At 38.1% G+C, this 19,548-nt stretch overlaps 1 protein-coding gene across 1 annotated transcript in view; it reads right to left on the reverse strand.

Moving 5' to 3' along the window:
* Positions 1 to 19,548, reverse strand: part of DNAH6 (dynein axonemal heavy chain 6) — a 218,960-nt gene that overhangs the window by 77,989 nt on the left and 121,423 nt on the right. The window contains exons 49-55 of the mRNA XM_075199102.1: positions 15,003 to 15,170; positions 14,125 to 14,360; positions 11,638 to 11,899; positions 11,080 to 11,203; positions 9,671 to 9,867; positions 4,209 to 4,412; positions 2,815 to 2,940 (exon numbers count right to left, since the gene is read on the reverse strand). Of these exons, the coding sequence (XP_075055203.1) occupies positions 2,815 to 2,940; positions 4,209 to 4,412; positions 9,671 to 9,867; positions 11,080 to 11,203; positions 11,638 to 11,899; positions 14,125 to 14,360; positions 15,003 to 15,170 (1,317 nt within the window). The remainder of the gene's footprint in view (positions 1 to 2,814; positions 2,941 to 4,208; positions 4,413 to 9,670; positions 9,868 to 11,079; positions 11,204 to 11,637; positions 11,900 to 14,124; positions 14,361 to 15,002; positions 15,171 to 19,548) is intronic.

The raw sequence follows: 19,548 nt of genomic DNA on the forward strand, positions 1-19,548 counted from the left end.
CCAGATACTTGTTTGGTGGAATTCAGAACAATTGGGTTTTTTTTATTATATTGTGGGGACCACTCCACTACGCAGTCCAGGTACTTTTTTGGTGGAATTCAGACCAGTTGAGGGTTTTTTTATTATATTGTGGGGACCACTCCACTACGCAGTCCAGATAATTTTTTGGTGGAATTCAGACCAGTTGAGTGTTTTTTTATATTGTGGGGACCACTCCACTACGCAGTCCAGATACTTTTTTGGTGGAATTGAGACCAGTTGAGGGTGATATATTGTGGCCCCGGTACCAAATTGGGTACCGGGACCACTCCACTATGCAGTCCAGAAAGCTACCTCGGTGAAACATTTTGGACTAAAAACAATATTGTGAGGTGTGAGGGTGTTCAAAATAGAGTGGAAATTAGTGGAAATGATTGTTATTGAATGTTATTGAGGTTAATAATAGTGTAGGAGTGAAAATAAGCCCAAAAACTTGATTTTGGAACTTTTTATGCTTTTTTCAAAATAAATCCGAATCCAAAACCTTAAATCCAAACCAAAACCTTTCGACAGGTGTTTTGCGAAAAAAATCCGAACCCAAAATATCAAGCAAATCCGAACCCAAAACACAAAACACGAGACACCAAAAGTAGCCGGTGCACATCCCTAAATACAATACATGAATAATAAAAATCTACTTCTTCTTAATAGGTTTTCTGCTTCAGGACTGCACTTTTGCACATTATATTCTCATGTAGTTACCAATTGCCCATGTTTTTAATGAGCCACACTCTCATGGAAACTGAAATTTAGAAAAGCTGACTAACGAATCGCCAAGCTGACCCTACACCCCACAACAGCGGCTCCATCAGCACAGATCTCCTTATTGATCTACAGCACTGAGGGTGTTAATGTTCTCCAGGGGGGTCATATGTCTCTCCTTGACCCTCTCCAATCTGGCTACCGCCCCCTTAACTCCACCGAAACAGCCCTGGCTAAAGTTACTAACGATCTCCTATCAGCCAAATCCAAGGATCACTTCTCCATACTCATCCTCCTCGACCTCTCTGCGGCCTTTGACACCGTGGATCACCCCCTCCTGCTGCAAACTCTTCTCTCTCTCGAGCCTCTCTGGTTTTGTCCATGCCTGGTTCACCTCATACCTTGCTAACCGCTCCTTATCTGTATTCACGTCTGGTTCTTCCTCCACCCCCTCCCCTCTCCGTGTAGGAGTCCCTTAGGGCTCTGTTCTCGGCCCTTTACTCTTTTCGCTCTATACTTCCTCCCTTGGTGCTCTCATCTCCTCCTTCGGTCTTTAGTATCACCTTTATCCTGATCATATTCAACTCTACATCTCTTCTCCTGATCTTTCCTCCTCCCTCCTCTCTCGTGTAACTGACTGCCTCTCAGCCATCTCCTCCTGGATGTCTTCACGCTTTCTTAAAATTAACATCTCCAAAACTGAACTCATTGTCTTTCCCCCACCCAGACTTCCATCCCACCATGACCTCTCTATCATTGTTAACAACTCCACTATCTCCTCTGTCACCCAACTCCGCTGTCTGGGAGTCACTCTTGACTCCTCTCTCTCTTTTGCCCCCCACATTCAATCCCTCACCCAAGCCTGTCGCTTCCAACTCCGTAACATTGCCCGCATCCGTCTCTTAAGATGCCACCAAAACTATCGTCCATGCTTTCATCATCTCCCGCCTCGATTACTGCAACCTCCTCCTTACTGACCTCCCCCGCTCCCACCTCGCCCCCCTCCGCTCTGTACTCAATGCGGCTGCAAGACTCATATTCCTCTCACGCCGTTCCTCCTCCGCCTCCCCTCTGTCTTGCCTTACACTGGCTCTCCTTCTCCTACAGAATCCTTTTCAAACTACTTACCACCACTTACAAGGCTGTCTCTCAGTCTATTGCCCCTTATATCTCTAACCTCCTCTCCATTCACACTCCCGCCTGCTCCCTGTGCTCGGCCAATGATCGCCTCCTCTCCTCCACTCTGATCACCTCTTCCCACTCTAGAATCCAAGACTTCTTCCGCGCTGCCCCCCTTAACTGGAACGACCTCCCTCACTCCATCCGTCTCTCACCCAATCTGTGCTCCTTCAAACGAGCACATAAAACTCACCTGTTCCTTAAGGCCTACCAACCATCCACTTAACCTCTCATCTCTTCTGCTCGTTCTACCCTGGCCCCTCATTTCTCTCCCCTTTGCTTCACTGGCTCCCTTCTATGCCTGATTTTGTTTACCCTCCCTTAGGATGTAAGCTCGTATGAGCAGGGCCCCTCTTCCCTCCTGTCTCCATACCTGTTCTTCCGCTCCGTCTCTACTGTATTTGCCTGTCTGGAGTTTCTGAAGTATTGGTACTTTGTGTTTATTGTTCTGTACTGTTTTACCCTGTATAGTCTACTGTTTGTACCATGTATGGCGTTGCGGAAACCTTGTGGCACCTTACAAATAAACGAAAATAATAATAATAATAATAATAATATGTGGAGAGAAAGATTCATGCAACATATGTGTGTTTTATATGGTTTTAGGTTCTAAGTGGCAAATCTGGAACATCAGACAAACTCAATCCAGAGAGGCAACACATGTGCCATTGATATAGAGAGAAACCTGAAGCCATGGGTAAACAGACTTGTCTTTAACAGCCATTAGAGGAAAGCAACCATTGGTTGGTAGAACAACCCTTATTGACCAAAGTTTTTTTTATCATATATACATGAAAGACTGCCCTGTTTTGGCCTTTAATTTGAAATCATGGCCAGTTTATTCTAGGATAATGAGAATTTGGCCCATAAAATGAAAATTAAGTTTGTACTTACCTCTTCTAACAAAACAGGCAGGCCCAGTCTTATAGCATTCTCCAGTGTCCGGAGGAAGCCGGGATCAGTCAGCTTAATGACTTTCAAGCCATTCTTAGTTTCTTTGTTTCTGATCCAACGGTTGGCCTACCATATAAACGTCAATGGGTTATGAACCAATCTATTATCAGCATATTGTCATTATCATACAAAATGTTAATGTTAATTATCTCACATCATATTTGAAGCAACATTGACAGTAAAGATTGAATACATATCTGTCCAGGAAAGAGGTCACTAATGTTAACCTACAAGAAGAAAAGTGTTTTATAACATTCCCAATGTTTGTAATCTTGCCATCTACTTGATTTATTTAACTAAAATGGCACCAAACTGCAGTCTGCTGTAAGTATTCTCCTACATCCATTGCAAAATACACCTTTTAGAGTGTAAGCTTGTCTTAAGAGGGCTAGTGTTACCTTCTGCCTTAATGTTATTTAATATAATTTAATTTGTAACTCAAATTTCTTCATATGTTGTTAAGTAACCCCATAAGGACAGCCCACAGCCTTTTTACCACTGCGGACATGGACCGTACACCTTTGTCCCAAGTGAAGACATGCTGGAAACTCAATAAAGACGGTCAGCAAACAATTTGGATGGTTGCTGACTGCTCAAATATTTCTCCACAGTGCTCAATAGAACACGATACAATGTATACAGAAAGTTGTACTGCCCTTGCAGGAAAAGAGATATTGGGTTTAAGAAGATCCAGATAAGCTTATGGTAAAAAAAAAATTAACTGTTGCTTTCAGCTACTGTTGTTGTAAAAATCAATTTGTAGGTTACCTCAATGTATATTCTGACCTATCCAGGGACATTCTAATAAAAATAAAATAACTAATGGAACACATTAAGGAACATATTTCTTGAGTTGTACTAATTGCTTGAAAATAATGGAAAAGTAAACTTTTTCTACTATTTTCATCTAATTTAGAATGTTTAGAATTTAAAATGTTACCATAAGTAAACCCTGTCACATAGAACAATATACATTCACTCTGATAACCTAACAAATAAATTCAAACAGCACATAGCAAAAACCTTAAATTGTGTGTGGTCATGGACCTTGAAAGGTACTCTAGACATTAAATGGTTAAAAAAAAGTACAATAACCATTATGGTTAATTCTTACATTTGCCAAGTGTAAAATATTGGACAAGAATGGTAAGGATATGAAAGATGAATACTGTAGAGATATTGTATGAAAAGAATAGCCAAAGCCAATAATTCAGCCTTGTGAGATTTTAATTTTAGTGGTGGTACAGCTAAAATAAATGTAATTTGTTATCAACTCCCATCCCTGCACTATTTTACACAGTAAAATGTTTCAGAGATCAATTTCTCCATAATACCTGATCTTGTGGATCAATCATCAGGGGCCAGCGCCTTCCCCGTGTCACTAGAATGCCATTTTCAGTCGAGACGAGATCTCGTGGCAAACCATCCGTATTCCACTGGCGAATTTCATAGGCATCGCCCAAAATGTTTATCAGGCTAAAATTTGGGCTTATAGGGATCTCAAGTTTTTGACACGTTTTAATCCAACGGTCTATTAGCTTGAACAAAGAAATACACAGTATAAATATATTATGTGTACACTGTATAATGACAGTTTGGGTTAACAAAAAAGGTGTAATCTGCAATGTTTTTTAGTGTTTTTTAAATGTACAAAATGATTTGCTTTCCATTGCTGAATTAGAAACAATAACATGTAGGTTAGATATTTAACAAACAAAAAAATATGGTATAAGAAAGCATATATTACATGTTACATTGTATCCCATTGCAATATTAATGTCTATGGAAGTATGTTCCTCTATTATAAGCCAAGTAAGCCATATTGGATCTGAGCTTCTCACTTACAGATGGACACGTTGCTATCATTGTTTATGATTATTTTTGGGGGAGATAAATAAAATGTACAACAAAGTTAACAACAGTGTGGTTGCCCTACTTTTTAAATGCACTATAAATACATATATCATGTAATAATAATTTTGGGCATCACCTGTAATTTCAGACATATTTATATCATATATTGAGAACAAAGTACAGTATATAAATGTCACACAAAATCTTTTATACGTGTATGTCACAAAATACAACTACGTTATTTCATATACTGTTAGCAGCAGCCTGCACTTATAGGGGTTTCCAGCTGCAAAATGATGACATTCACTTACATGTGATGCTAAAAGGAAAGAATAATAGAAAAAGAAAACCCATATCACCATTGTAAATGGTGTGAAGTTAACTGGAACATTGGGGAGTTACATAGAATACTTCAGAATTGAAGCATAGGCATAAAAAGCAACTTATGTTTGAAACCTGAGAAAATGATTGTGATACATATGTTCGATGGTTACATGATCAACATAATACGGTCTGTATCATAATATAGACAGGTTGGAAAGTCGACAGTAATAACATTGACAGTATTATTAGGTCGACAATTCAAATGTAGACCATATTATTAGGTAGATAATAATATCCCTAACCGTATACCTAAGCCTATCCCTAACCCATCCCTAACTCTATCCCTAACCCCAACCATATAATACTGTCGACATTTGAATTATCAACCTAATAATACTGTCTAAATTCAAACTGTCGAACTAATAATACTGTCTACATTTGAATTGTCGACCTAATAATACTGTCTACATTCAAATTGTCAAACTAATAATACTGTCTACATTTTAATCATTGACCTAATATTGTCTACATTCAAATTGTCGAACTAATAATACTTTCTACATTTCAATAGTCAACCTAATAATAGTGTCAACATTTGAACTGTCGAACTAATGTTGTCGACTTTCTGAATGTCGACCAGATGAATGTCTAGCCGGTGGCATACCATTACAACTGCTAGTGGATTATTTCAAAGAAGAGGACATTTAAAGAACAAGTTGTAAGACACAAAATTAGAATGTACTTTTTAAATTGATATGGATAAACTAACAATAAAACTCTCTATAGAATAACTGAGAGTGCTGGCTGCAATTCAGGAATAAACATACATAAACTAGACCAGGGATATCAAATTCCAGTCATCACGGTCATCTTTGTCACACCTGCCAAAGGGATCGTAATTTTCCCCGAATGGTTGTGTACTATTTCTTGCTTGTATAATATAGTAATGGTTGTGTACTATTTCTAGCTTGTATAATATAGTAATGGTTGTGTACTATTTCTTGCTTGTATAATATAGTAATGGTTGTGTACTATTTCTAGCTTGTATAATATAGTAATGGTTGTGTACTATTTCTTGCTTGTATAATATAGTAATGGTTGTGTACTATTTCTAGCTTGTATAATATAGTAATGGTTGTGTACTATTTCTTGCTTGTATAATATAGTAATGGTTGTGTACTATTTCTTGCTTGTATAATATAGTAATGGTTGTGTACTATTTCTAGCTTGTATAATATAGTAATGGTTGTGTACTATTTCTTGCTTGTATAATATAGTAATGGTTGTGTACTATTTCTAGCTTGTATAATATAGTAATGGTTGTGTACTATTTCTTGCTTGTATAATATAGTAATGGTTGTGTACTATTTCTAGCTTGTATTATATAGTAATGGTTGTGTACTATTTCTAGCTTGTATAATATAGTAATGGTTGTGTACTATTTCTTGCTTGTATAATATAGTAATGGTTGTGTACTATTTCTAGCTTGTATAATATAGTAATGGTTGTGTACTATTTCTAGCTTGTATAATATAGTAATGGTTGTGTACTATTTCTTGCTTGTATAATATAGTAATGGTTGTGTACTATTTCTAGCTTGTATAATATAGTAATGGTTGTGTACTATTTCTTGCTTGTATAATATAGTGGTGTTTTTCTGCTGGCTGGATTTAAAAAGAGCTCCAGTTACTTCAGTTACTTCAGCTTCTGTCCTATGAGTGAGGAGTTTCCCTTGAGTCAACAGGAGGGAAAACTAAGTATATGAATTAATCTGGGAATGATTAAGGACATTCTTATAACATTACCTGTTAAGGGTACTTAAGGACCAGAATTGAGCTTCATTCCTTTTTTTTTATTATTTATTTTTTTATTTCAAGATGAGGGCAGATCACATATGGCATAAATATATTATAGAGTTACCTATCGAGTTTGGGCAGCGATTGAGCACAAGCTGAGGGTGCTTCTCTTTAGAAACATAGTTGCTGGCCCTTTGAGAATTCATTTCTAATATGGTTTTCTATCTCAGGATCATATCACTTGTGGGTATTATTCATGATCTCATATCTATTAACAAACAGACGTAAACTTGACAGACTGAGGATTAATCTGTAACATTTCTGCAAGGTATAAGTTACAGTTTGGCTACTTCGGCATTTTTTTTAGTCCCCTGTGGTGATGGTTAATGCTTGTGAATGGCGCCTCAAGAGTTGCAACCACAATGCAGAACAGCAGAAGTATCCTAGGGACATTCTGACATGACTAAGACTGATTTCTTTGTCTGACTACATGCTTCATTAACCAAACAGAGCACAGACATAATTGTGTAACTTTCCATTCCAACACTGGCTGAAAAAATAGGCAAACGTGTGCATTTTATTGAAAGATTTGCATTTCAGCAAGAGTAAATAAATAATGTCAATCCTTATGTTTTGGGACAATTTAGTATATTTATATAGGCAAGTTTAAAGAAATAATGCAAAATTAGTAAATATATGCCATTAGACTGCAGTGAGAAATCTACTTAGAGAATACATGTTGTGTTCAGGGTTATGGAGGAAAAGCACCGTGAATCACATGGTAGTGCTACTGATTTAGTATGAAACAAAAATGTAATGTAATATAATGTAAAAATGGGATAAATATATACCACTTATTTTGTTCTGATACCCTGAAGTTGGAGAGCTATACACCAAACACAGTTCAATAGTATTACTTACATATGTTTCTTGTTGCAAGTAAGTAATTAGACAACATGTTTGGTGGATGTTCTTCTCATTTATGGTATGTATGTTGTTTGATTAATATTATTGTAGGACCCAAAGTATCTGAAAAATCTCTAATATTCACCCTCTCCAAACAAAAAAGCATTTTGAGAATTATATATGGTGCCCATCTGCAATCCTAATAATTTTTTTAAAAAACAGTAGTGCAAGTGGAAAAAAAAAAATTCATACGCTATATATCAATGCAGCCTCAAACCATCCCCATGTTTAGTCATGTGATCTCAAGCATTTATCCCTTCTCGTATACATAAACCCTACTTGCCTCATTTTTGGACCTTCCCTCCAAGGTCAAGTGTGGAGAGAATTACGACATGATTCTCATACTTATGGCCCTACCCCCAATGCAATAAAGTCACCCAGGCCCCGCCCTTTTAAGAAAAGGAGAGGCGGGACTGGGAGGGTAGTCTACTCTCCCAAGAGCCCGGGACGATTCCCCACGAGATCTGGCTGTATTCCGGACATTCTGGGGCAGTAGTCTAGTATGATATAAATCAGTCTGAGCTAAATTGCAATAAGACAAAGGAGTTGAGTCACCTGCATCCATTAGAGTGTACTCTCTTTCATGAGCAGTCCTCTACCTACCCTTTGTTTTCGTGCATGCATTTATTTTATATAAGTTCAATAAATGGCTGTTTATAGGCAAAACATAGCTTGAAATATTTTATCCTACAGGTAAATCTATGCTTTAGAACCACACAGAACAACATGTGGACAATCATATATGGATAAAACCCTGAACGTAAATATTGCATCTGAAACACAAGATGTTTACTTCGGCATTAGCATTTCCAACATCAATACCCCACAAATAACAGAGGCACATGGAAATGTAATTTACAGCACATTGATTATAGCATATACTTCACAAGCCTGCATAATGATTAAGGTAATGGTACAGAATAATAAGTTAAATAAGTAATAAATAAATAAGTTAAAATACTAATTCCTATGTATTGCTGTAAACAGTAGCATGTTCATTTGCATTTATTTATTATATATGCCCAGTTCTTTAAAAACATAACAAATTCAACACATGAAGGGCATACGTGCTTTATATAAGCAAAAGAAAAACAACAGACAAGACAAACACTGTGTAATTTTAAAGCACTGCAAAACTGCCAAATATAGCAAAACATATACTTTGTGTCTTTGTGTAGTAGAGAATTTTGTGTCCTATTTAACAAGTGGCGATAAGAATGATTTTTTTATCGGCACTTATGGTAGCAATAAAAAATCTCTGCAACCTAGCCAAGCAATATTCATCTGTCCCTGTAATACTGACCCAGAGCTGCAAGAATTAGCTTAGTGCGTTGCCACGCTTGTCTCAGGGGATCACTAGATGGTTCACGTATTTTCAGTTGGACTGAAAAAACAGCTTTTCAGTTCCACTTAGGAAAATAAATAGTTTAAAATAGATTAAAAACATGAAAAAAAAAAAAAATACTATTGACAAATGAAAAAATGCTTTATTCATATAATGAAGCATTTTTTCATTAATTTTATTCTGTTATCGCCATCCTCAGATGTACATGTACCGCTGTTGTGCTTGTTAAATAGGCATGGGAATCTATCGCTGGTGAAATTTCCCAAAACTTACTGATGGTAGGGGGTTTCCGCCAGCAGTAGTAGTCTATAGGACAAAGGCCTAGCGCAGGCAAAAAAACACCCTTTTTTTGCCATCAATAGGGCTTTTTACCTTTCATAAATATACCCCTTAGACTGTAAGTTCCAATGGACCAGGGACTGATGTGAAAGATTAAATATATAATATGTACAATGCTGATTAATAAGGTAGCTCTATATAAAATAAACAATAACAAATACATCATACTTACCAGCTGTCTATAAACAGCTGTAAAAGCACCAAAATAGGCAACACAAGCAGCAGCAATGAAAACATTTCCTATAACATTCGAGATCTCTTCTTCGAAACTTGCAATGCTCTCTTTCCACCGGACCTGTTCGTCTCCTAGAGCTGCTGTTAATTTACCTGCTCGATTGAGTCGTGCTTGTGTAAGCGCCATGGTTTTCGCTAGAAAACAATACATATGTATATAAAAGAAATAGCATTGTGTCAAATTAAAACTTAAAAGCAAAATAACTAAAGACATTTTAAATCTTACTAAGCAGCAGCATTTACTGAAACCATTCAGTGCTCCTTTTTGCATGTTATCACAGAGGTAGGAATGAGCAGTGAAGGTCGCTAAGTTACACCCCAGCTGCTATGGGAACTCAGTAGTTCAGTATGGTCAAAAGCCTAGTTCCGTTTCCCACTAGTACTAGGCAGGAGGCCATTAGTGGGGGGAGCAGTAAAGATGCCTCTGTATACTTAGGGAGAACCAGGATTATTATCCCCAAGACTAGGCTACAGCTAATTTACTATATGTATGTTGTCTCCCATATGGCAAGCTGGAAGGGGGATATTTTTGTCTTCAGTAATGGACTTACTTATTTTTGTTTTCATTTTATAGCAATAAAGAGGTTGGGAATGAGAAGTCGGCAGTGAAAATGTCTACTGTGAACATGTTTACACCAAAATGTCATAAGGTTGACACGGTCATAATGTCTACATGTTCAAAAGGTCAACACAGTTAAAATGTCAACATGTAAAATGTGTCCAGGGCTGTAAAGTTGACAGTCAAAATGCCCCCACCCCCCTACAAGCAGTAATACCAACCCTAGTGCTTCTAGGGTTGGGACAGGGCTGGGACTAGCAGGGCTGAGACCAACAATATCGGGGGGGGACACTGCTAAAAGTGTATGTGGACTGCTGAGTAACGCTATTTGTCAATCGCCGAAAATCTCTTTTTTTTCCAGGTAATGGACACCGGTTGATGCAGAGCTGGGCAGCGCATGTGTGGCGGGATCATGAGGTCCCTCCCTGTCACATGATAACAGTTCGTCGCTGTTATAGTCTCTGTGCGTATTGATTGGGGCATGTGCATTAGGAGTTCAAGGAAAATTCTGTCATCGCAAGTTTCTTCACAGTGACCAGGCAGTGGAAAAGTGATAAACTTCACAGGGACAGCAGTTTACAGTGACTGCTGTCCCTGCTAAAGTTTTTTGATAAATATGTAAGATAGTTTTCAATCCTTATCACATTGATAAGGATTGAACTATCTTTCATATTATGCCGTGCTACATAAATATGCCCCTAAATGTGCTGCACATCCACCTATTTTTTGATTAGTAACCTTTAAAGTACTGTAATGTGTACAAACAAAATGAAAATTGTAGTGCTTACAAAGGCTTTCTTTTTCCCCAAAGCTTTTATCAAACTGTTCCTGCAGCTTATTTATTTGTTCTTCAACATCTTTTAATTTCCTTTGTTTCTCTCGGAGAGTGGTCATTGTAGCATCGAGCTCAGCCTAAAGAAAAAGGAAACCATTGTGAATGCTAAACACATCTGATTCTCATATAATCTAAAGAGCCATATAATGGCAGTGGCACAATAATCAACTGTAAATATATCTCTAACAATACTGCACCATCCACTATCTTCTGTAACGTTGTATGCTGTGGGATGATGTCACTAATTGACCAAAACAAGCATAAAATGGTCCAAGGCATAAGGACTGTTAGGCCCATATTGTACCGTGACTACAAGAAAAGACAGCTATAGAAAGCCATAAAAGCCATCCACTGTGTTCCAAACATTAAAGAAATTATTTTTAGGTTTACTTTTTCAGTATTTCTAGGATGACAGGAAATCTATAAAGTTTGAGTACTGATATATGATGTTTACCCTATGTTTTTCAAAGTATGTCAACATATTATATGTGAAATAGATTGCAAACCGTACCTGTGCAGCTGCCAGCTTTTGTTTTTTTGGTTCAACTTCCTTTACCACTTTAGAATACAAATCCATAGCTCTGACCCACATACACATGGATCGGCATGCTTTGGACACCCTTTCCACCTTTTCTGGTACAAAATCAGGATTTGTAATGTATTTCTGAAGTTTCAGCAAAATCTGAGGCTTTATGTTTTCTTTGTCATATTCTAGAAGCCTTTTGAGGAAATTGGAATCTCCCAAAAGTTGTTTTGCTGCTGTCCAATCCGGCCTAAAGAGAACCAGCAATGTACAGTAATTAGGCAAATAACACTTGCAACAACAATTAGCCTTGTTGTGGTATAATATTTACAATTAATATAATCTGTCATCAAGGTTAATGAACTATGGATAAAATTAGGTTGGATAAATTTTAAATAATTTGTAAAATGCGAAATAAAGTTATTTCTGAGGGAATATTTACCTAAGGTTAATAATTGCAGGGATGAGTGTCAGGGGAATAAACTGATGTGTGGCAAGAACCAGACTGAGGCAGATGCATGGTAAACAGTACGCTCCCTCAAGGGACCCAAACACACCCCAGAGCCTCTCCACGCAAGGACTGTTTCTACCTTAACCTTACTATCACGGACAGGCAGCCCTGTCAGAAATTCCGACTGTCAGTTGCCCATTGATTTGGCCACAGTCCCTAGTCTGGTCTCACTAGACTAGAGCTGTCCACACTGACACGCGTCTAACAGCAGTTGGATTTGCTGTCCATAAAGAAGAAGATTTCTGCAATGCTGGAGAACAGAATAAGGAGAAGCAGAGCCTGAAAATTGCTGCTGGAGAGGAAGGTAAGAGACATGTGCTCTTCGTGGGGGAAGCTGGTAGGGGGTGGTGAAGGCTGGGGGCTGTCATGAATTGACCACAGGGGAAAAGTGACATTTATGCATAAATCCTCTTAATGGGAAAGTGGAAGGTATGTGGGGAGAGCTGAGTTGGATGATGAATTTTCTGGGGGGGGGGGGGAATGAATTATCTTAGGGGTTAGGTGATGATTTGCCTGGGTGGGTAGGTGATGAATTGGTTGGTGGGAGTAGGTAATGAAATGACTGGGAGGGGGGGTAGGTAATGAAATGAATGGGGGTAGGTTATGAAATGACTTTGGGAGTGGGTGATGAAATGACTAGGGAAGTGGTTGATGAAATTGCTAGAAGGATAATGAATTGGTCACTGTGGTGTGATGAAATGGTTGGTGGGGGACTTGATCTATGTATTGTGTGGCGTTCATGAGGATGCTCTCTAAAGAGCCTAATCATTCAAGGTTTGTTAACATTTTGCAGTAAAATACAATTTTTGCACATTTGCAAAAAAGGACCCAAACTTTGCAGAAGACAGCTAAATGACAACAAAGCTGTAAGAACAAGCAGGAAAGAACAGCAAGAACAGGTTAGAGAATCTGTCTAATTTGCATGATGGAGAAAACTCCTGAGTTTTCCTTTAATGATTTGGGTGGGGGGGGGGCAATGCGGGTTTATTAGCCTAGGGTGGCCGGAATCCTTAATCAGGCCCTGCTAGGGCACAGACATTGGTCTTTGCATTGCACACTGGCCACTAGGGAACTGTACACTGGCCAAAATAAAATGGGTTCTACACTGAGCACTAGCCACCAGGCTATGGTTTCAACACTGAACACTGAGCACTATGCGCTCTGCTTTATACACTGACCACTAGAGAATGAGCTCTACGCTGTATACTAGTCAACAGGGAATGGCCTCTGTAATCTATAATAGCCACAAGCGACTAGGCTGTAATCTATACCTGGCCACTAAGGAATAGACTTTGATTTGTGTAGAACAGGTAATGGGCCTGCATTATATTAGCCAGTCACCAGAGAATGGGATCTTTATAATACAGTACCAAGTAATGGTTTCTGCATTGTACATGAGAAAGTAGAGAATGGGCTCTATATTCTTTACTAGCCAGCAGTGAATTGGTTCTGTATTGTATACTGATAACAGGAATAATCTTGGCAAGGGATCACGGTGCTGGTATACTGTGTGGGGCAGGAAATTTTACTGGTATATTGTGTAGGTCACTGTTGGAATAATATGTGAGACTTACTTCTGATACAGTGTAATGTCACCTGCAAAATTTAGTTTGTGTGGATACCATTAGGTATAATGTGTGACTAGTAGTGGTCAGAACAGTAAATGGGGAGCCACTTTGCCTTGGCTGGAAAACAACTTCTCTCACTACTTATGGGGGCTATGTTATTCAGGAACTATTTTATATTATGCAGCAACAACAAAAATAATAGTTAGGACATTCAAATATTAGCAAAAATATGTATATTGTGTAACATATATCTGATATATAAATGATTACATTAAAATAAAATGGAATATATTCAAAGCAACCAGTTATATTTATTAATTTATATGTTACCCATTCTATGTGTCAGATTATTAAATATGTTATAGTAGGTCAGAATTATGACTATGCATTCCTTACTTTGCATTTAGTAGAATGCTTATGGCTTCCATAACTGTCATGACTAAATCTGGTGGTTTAGTGAACACTCTGATTTCAGATATGTCTGCTTTATCCAAAGAGTCCAAAGCTTTATTTGCAGCTTCTAGAGCAGGCATGGCCTCATCAAGGTCTCTCTGGGCATCATCGGCAATTGCCTGAGTCTCTTCTGCTTTAACTTTGGCAATTGCCTCATCTTCTTTAACAATGCATCGCACCTGCCAAGGTAAAAAGCATAGCTGTCACATGGAGTGGAAAATCACTGCAAGTTGAATGATAAAAGGATTAATACTAATTGGATTTGCGTCAAGAATTTGAGATAAAAACAGGTCCCACCATAATGCAAGGTCCTGTGTTAAGTGTCAACTAATGTCATACCCAGGACACTGCCTATTAGCAAAGCCATTTTAGGATAGGGCTGTTTATATATTAGTCATTAAGACCTTTGACCAGTATAAATAAAAGCGAAGGGGAGCAGATGAATTGCACACCTCACGTATTAATATGCTCAAGATACTTAACAAATGAGAGTTTACATTGTTTCATCCATATTAAAATACTTTTATTGATCATATATAATAATTCAATTAATTTGATATGTGATCAATAAATATATTACATTTTGCATTAACCTATATACACTGAGATTTTGAATTACAGTCTACAGTACACATAAAAATATCAATATATAAAAATTAAAAAATATTTATTTAAAAAACAAATAATTCAGTATTTTATAATTTTAGTTGGGGTGCCCCCCAAAAAACACTGGATTAACAAAAGTAATGTTATACAAGAAGCATTCAAACAGTCAGAAGCCTGAGAAAAGTTTTAGAACTGAAGGTATTTACAATACTTACCTGATCTGCATTTTCCTGATCTATTGACAATTTCTCCATTAAGGTATCCACATCTACAGATTTCTGCTTAAGCACCGGCTCTAAAGCAGACAGCTCTATTTTCATTTTATCAACAAGCTCGTTTGTCTCCAACAGCTTGGTTAATCCATTCTTTACACGGTCACGGGCCTAAAAAAAAAAAAAAGTGTGATAAACAAAATACATGTGTGAATCATAGAAACTTCTCTGGCAGCAGTTAATAAATTCATACTGCTAATTAAACTTTGTAGATGTTGGATAAACCTAGGTGACCTGTCCTGCGGAAGTGTGGATTCTGACATCAGAACACCAATAACCAGATCATTACACTTTCCGGTTTAAGGTAAGCTGAAGAATTTGTCATGCATACTATTAATTAAGATATCCAGGGTGTATATAAACACAAAACAAACAGAAATCAAAAGCACTTAAATTAGAAACTGCACTTGAGGGATAAAGGCAGAGATCTCAGTGACATATTTTGCATAAGTCATGATTTACCATCGGTGGTGAGTTCGACCAAGCTTTAAAAATATCATGGCAAAAATAGATATTATTATTTTTTATTTCTAAGGCGCCACAAGGGGTTCACAGCACTGTGCACGGGGGGGTTTAAATAAATAACAAAATTACATAACTACAAACATCAACATTTACATAATTACATAATAAAAGCCCACATAATTATTTAAAGAAAACACTAGGAGAGAGGGCCCTACCCATATAGGAAAGACTTGGGGCTAGATTTACTAAGCTGTGGGTTTGAAAAAGTGGGGATGTTGCCTATAGCAACCAATCAGATACTAGCTGTCATTTTGTAGAAAGTACTAAATAAATGAAAGCTAGAATCTGATTGGTTGCTATAGGCAACATCTCCAGTTTTTCAAACCCGCAGCTTAGTAAATCTAGCCCTTGGTGCGGTGAAAGTATTACATTTTAATTATAAGAGCAAAACCAAAGTCAAAACTATATTCCTTGTCAGAACTGTCTGTATTCTTGTTCTATTTAGTTCTATTTTATTCCATGTTTGAATTACACATACAAGGCTCAAGGAGCAGAAAACAGATGGAGCAGAATTACTCTTGGGTATGAATGGTTAGCCTACTGTAAAAAACAGACATTTTATATACTTCACATAAATAAAAGATGCAAGAAGGATTATTAAGTGAAATGCATAATTGAAAACCTTACAAATGCATCTTATGATTTTAATTTTCCAATTGGTTTTGGTAAAGTGCTGCAATGTTTACAATTAAATCTATCTTTGCAATTTTATACATGTGCTTTGACTTTATACTTTGAAGACATTGCACTTATGTTGGGGCACACATGCGACAATATCGGGATCATTTATCTATATCACCATCTTAAATGATAAAATCATCACTCACTCATATTACAGATAGGATTTAAATGAAGTTATACATTTATTAGCCTCACTTTGTGTGTGTTTGTATAAATGATGTCTAGTGCTTTATAAAGTAGAGACACTTCTGTAGTATTATTATTATTATTTATGTGAGACCTAGCAAAAATAACCCATTCATTGAACAGTAGTTTGTGTTTGTGTTATATGTGCCCATAGAAATAGAAATAATAGGTCTGGCAGGCTTGGTCCTCTAAATCTGCAATCAAATTGTACTGTGTTATATAGGTAACATACAAAGAGGAGAGCTCCATTGCTTCATTGCTAATTGTCTATGCTGAAATACAAATAATAGGTCTGGTAGGCAAGGTCTTCTAAAGATGCAGTCACATTGTACTGTGTTATATAGGTAACATACAAAGAGGAGAGCTCCATTGCTAATTGTCATTGCTGAAATACAAATAATAGGTCTGGCAGGCATGGTCTTCTAAATCTGTAGTCACATTGTACTGTGTTATTTAGGTAACATACAAAGAGGAGAGCTTCATTGCTAATTGTCATTGCTGAAATACAAATAATAGGTCTGGCAGGCATGGTCTTCTAAATCTGTAGTCACATTGTACTGTGTTATTTAGGTAACATACAAAGAGGAGAGGTTCATTGCTCCATTGCTAATTGTCATTGCTGAAATACAAATAATAGGGCTGACAGGCTTGGTCTGCAGTCACATTGTACTGTGTTATATAGGTAAAACACAAGGAGGAGAGCTCCATTGCTAATTGTCATTGCTGAAATACAAATAATAGGGCTGGCAGGTTTGGTCTTCTACATCTGCAGTCACATTGTACTGTGTTATATAGGTAAAACACAAAGACGAGAGCTACATTGCTGATTGTCATTGCTGAAATAGAAATAATAGGGCTGGCAGGCTTGGTCTTCTAAATATTCAATCACAATGTACTGTGTTATATAGGCAAAACACAAAGAGGAGAGCTCCATTACTCTATTGCCAATTGTCATTGCTGAAATAGAAATAATAGGGCTGACAATGTTGTTCTTAATCTGCAGTCACATTGTACTGTGTTATTAAAATGGATTCACAGCAGTACACAGCAGGGATGAGCGGACTCGGATTATCGCAATCCGAGCCCACCCGAACAGTGCGGATCCGAGGGCGATCCGAGCACTGTTCGGGTATTTCCAGCGCTGAGAAAAACTGAAAACGAGGCTATGAGTCCAAATCCCGCCGTCGGATCTCGCGATACTCGGATTCTATAAATTCCCCGCTTGCCGCCGCCATCTTCACTCGGCCATTGATCAGGGAAGAGGGAGGGTGTGTTAGGTGGTCCTCTGTCCTGCTCTTTCTCGTGCTGTGCTGTGCTGTGCTGTGTCCTGCTCAGTCCAGTGGTGCTGTGTCCTGTGCTCTGTCCTGCTGAGTCCAGTGGTGCTTTGTCCAGTGCTCTGTCCTGCTGAGTCCAGTGGTTCTGTGTCCTGTGCTCTCTCCTGCTAAGTCCATTGGTATAAAAAAAGTATAAAAAAAATTGTACTGCAATATCTAACTACGTTCACTGTTCCTGCAGTATAAAAAAAATACTACTGCAATATATAACTACGTCACTGTTCCTGCAGTCCAGAAAAATTAGTACTGCAATATTAAACTACGTTCACTGTTCCTGCAGTCAAGAAATATTAGTACTTGTCCCCCCCTCCAATTCTTCAATCAAGACCAGCAATGGCCTCCTGAGACTACAGAGGGACCGGTGATTGTGGAGTCCAGCGGAGACGAATTGATAATCTGTGAGGATGAGGAAGTACACACTGAAGGGGCGAGGAATCAGAGGATGAGGATGAGGATGACATCTTGCCTCAGTAGAGCCAGTTTAGTTTGTACAGGGAGAGATGAATAGCTTTTTTTGTGTTGGGGCCCAAACAAACCAATCATTTCAGCCACAGTAGTTTGGTAGGCCCTGTCGCTGAAATGATTGGTTTGTTAAAGTGTGCATGTTCTTTTTCCAAAAACTAAAGGGTTGGTGGGAGGTCCCAAGGACAATTCCATCTTGCACCTCTTTTTTTTCTTTGCCAGCTCGTTTTGTAGGGGTCCAAACAAACCAATCATTTCAGCCACAGTTTTGTAGGCCCTGTGGCTGAAATGATTGGTTTGTTAAAGTGCGCATGTCCTATTTCAACAACATAAGGGTGGGTGGGAGGGCCCAAGGACAATTCCATCTTGCACCTCTTTTTTTGGCATTATGTGCTCTTTGGGGCCTAGTTTTTCAAACTGCCATCCTGTCTGCCACTGCAGTGCCACTACTAGATGGGCCACGTGTTTGTGCCGCCCACTTCTGTCGCTTAGCTTAGACATCCAGCTACCTCGGTGCAACCTTTTGGCCTAAAAACAATATTGTCAGGTGTGAGGTGTTCAGAATAGACTGGAAATTAGTGGAAATGATTGTTATTTTATGTTATTGAGGTTAATAATAGCGTAGGAGTGAAAAAAAAACAAAAAAAACCCTGTTTTTTAGCACTTTTTATGCTTTTTAAAAAAAAAATCAGAACCCAAAACCCTAAATCAGAACCAAAACCTTGAGTGGGGTGTTTTGCCAAAGCCAATCAGAACCCAAAACCTCAAGCTAATCAGAACCCAAAACATAAAACACTAAAAGTGGCCGGTGCACACCCCTAGTACACAGAAGACCAGGAGCACCAAGCAGCTGCTGGCGCCAGTCATGATGACAGTAATCTCTCTACGTCATCAACTAAACCCTATGTTAAAGTGCATAGTGTTTTTAAATCAGAGAAACAAAAATGTAAAAAAAAAACCTTTTACCTTGGTCAAGAAAAATAGATCTGTAATCCAAGCAAAGTTATCTGCAGAAAAAAATAAAATTGCCAACATGCCATTCTACACATGCGGTGGCAAAGAAAGAATGAGGCCTTCGCCTTTCTCTATGAGTGCTAGTTCTGCAACTGTCACTGAGGCATCTTCTTGTAAGGTCAGTCATGACCAAGCAAGACCTTGTCATTTGCACTACAAAAGCGGTGTCCAAATACTTTTACGTGTAAAAGCCGAGCTGGAAGAAAACAGTAAGGCATTAGAGGAAAATGTATGTTCAGATTGAGAAATGACACAAATCCCTGAGGAGAGTCTATCCACGAGTGCTA

The sequence above is a fragment of the Mixophyes fleayi genome, chromosome 1 (genome assembly GCF_038048845.1).
Source record: "Mixophyes fleayi isolate aMixFle1 chromosome 1, aMixFle1.hap1, whole genome shotgun sequence".
Lineage (NCBI taxonomy): Eukaryota > Metazoa > Chordata > Amphibia > Anura > Limnodynastidae > Mixophyes > Mixophyes fleayi.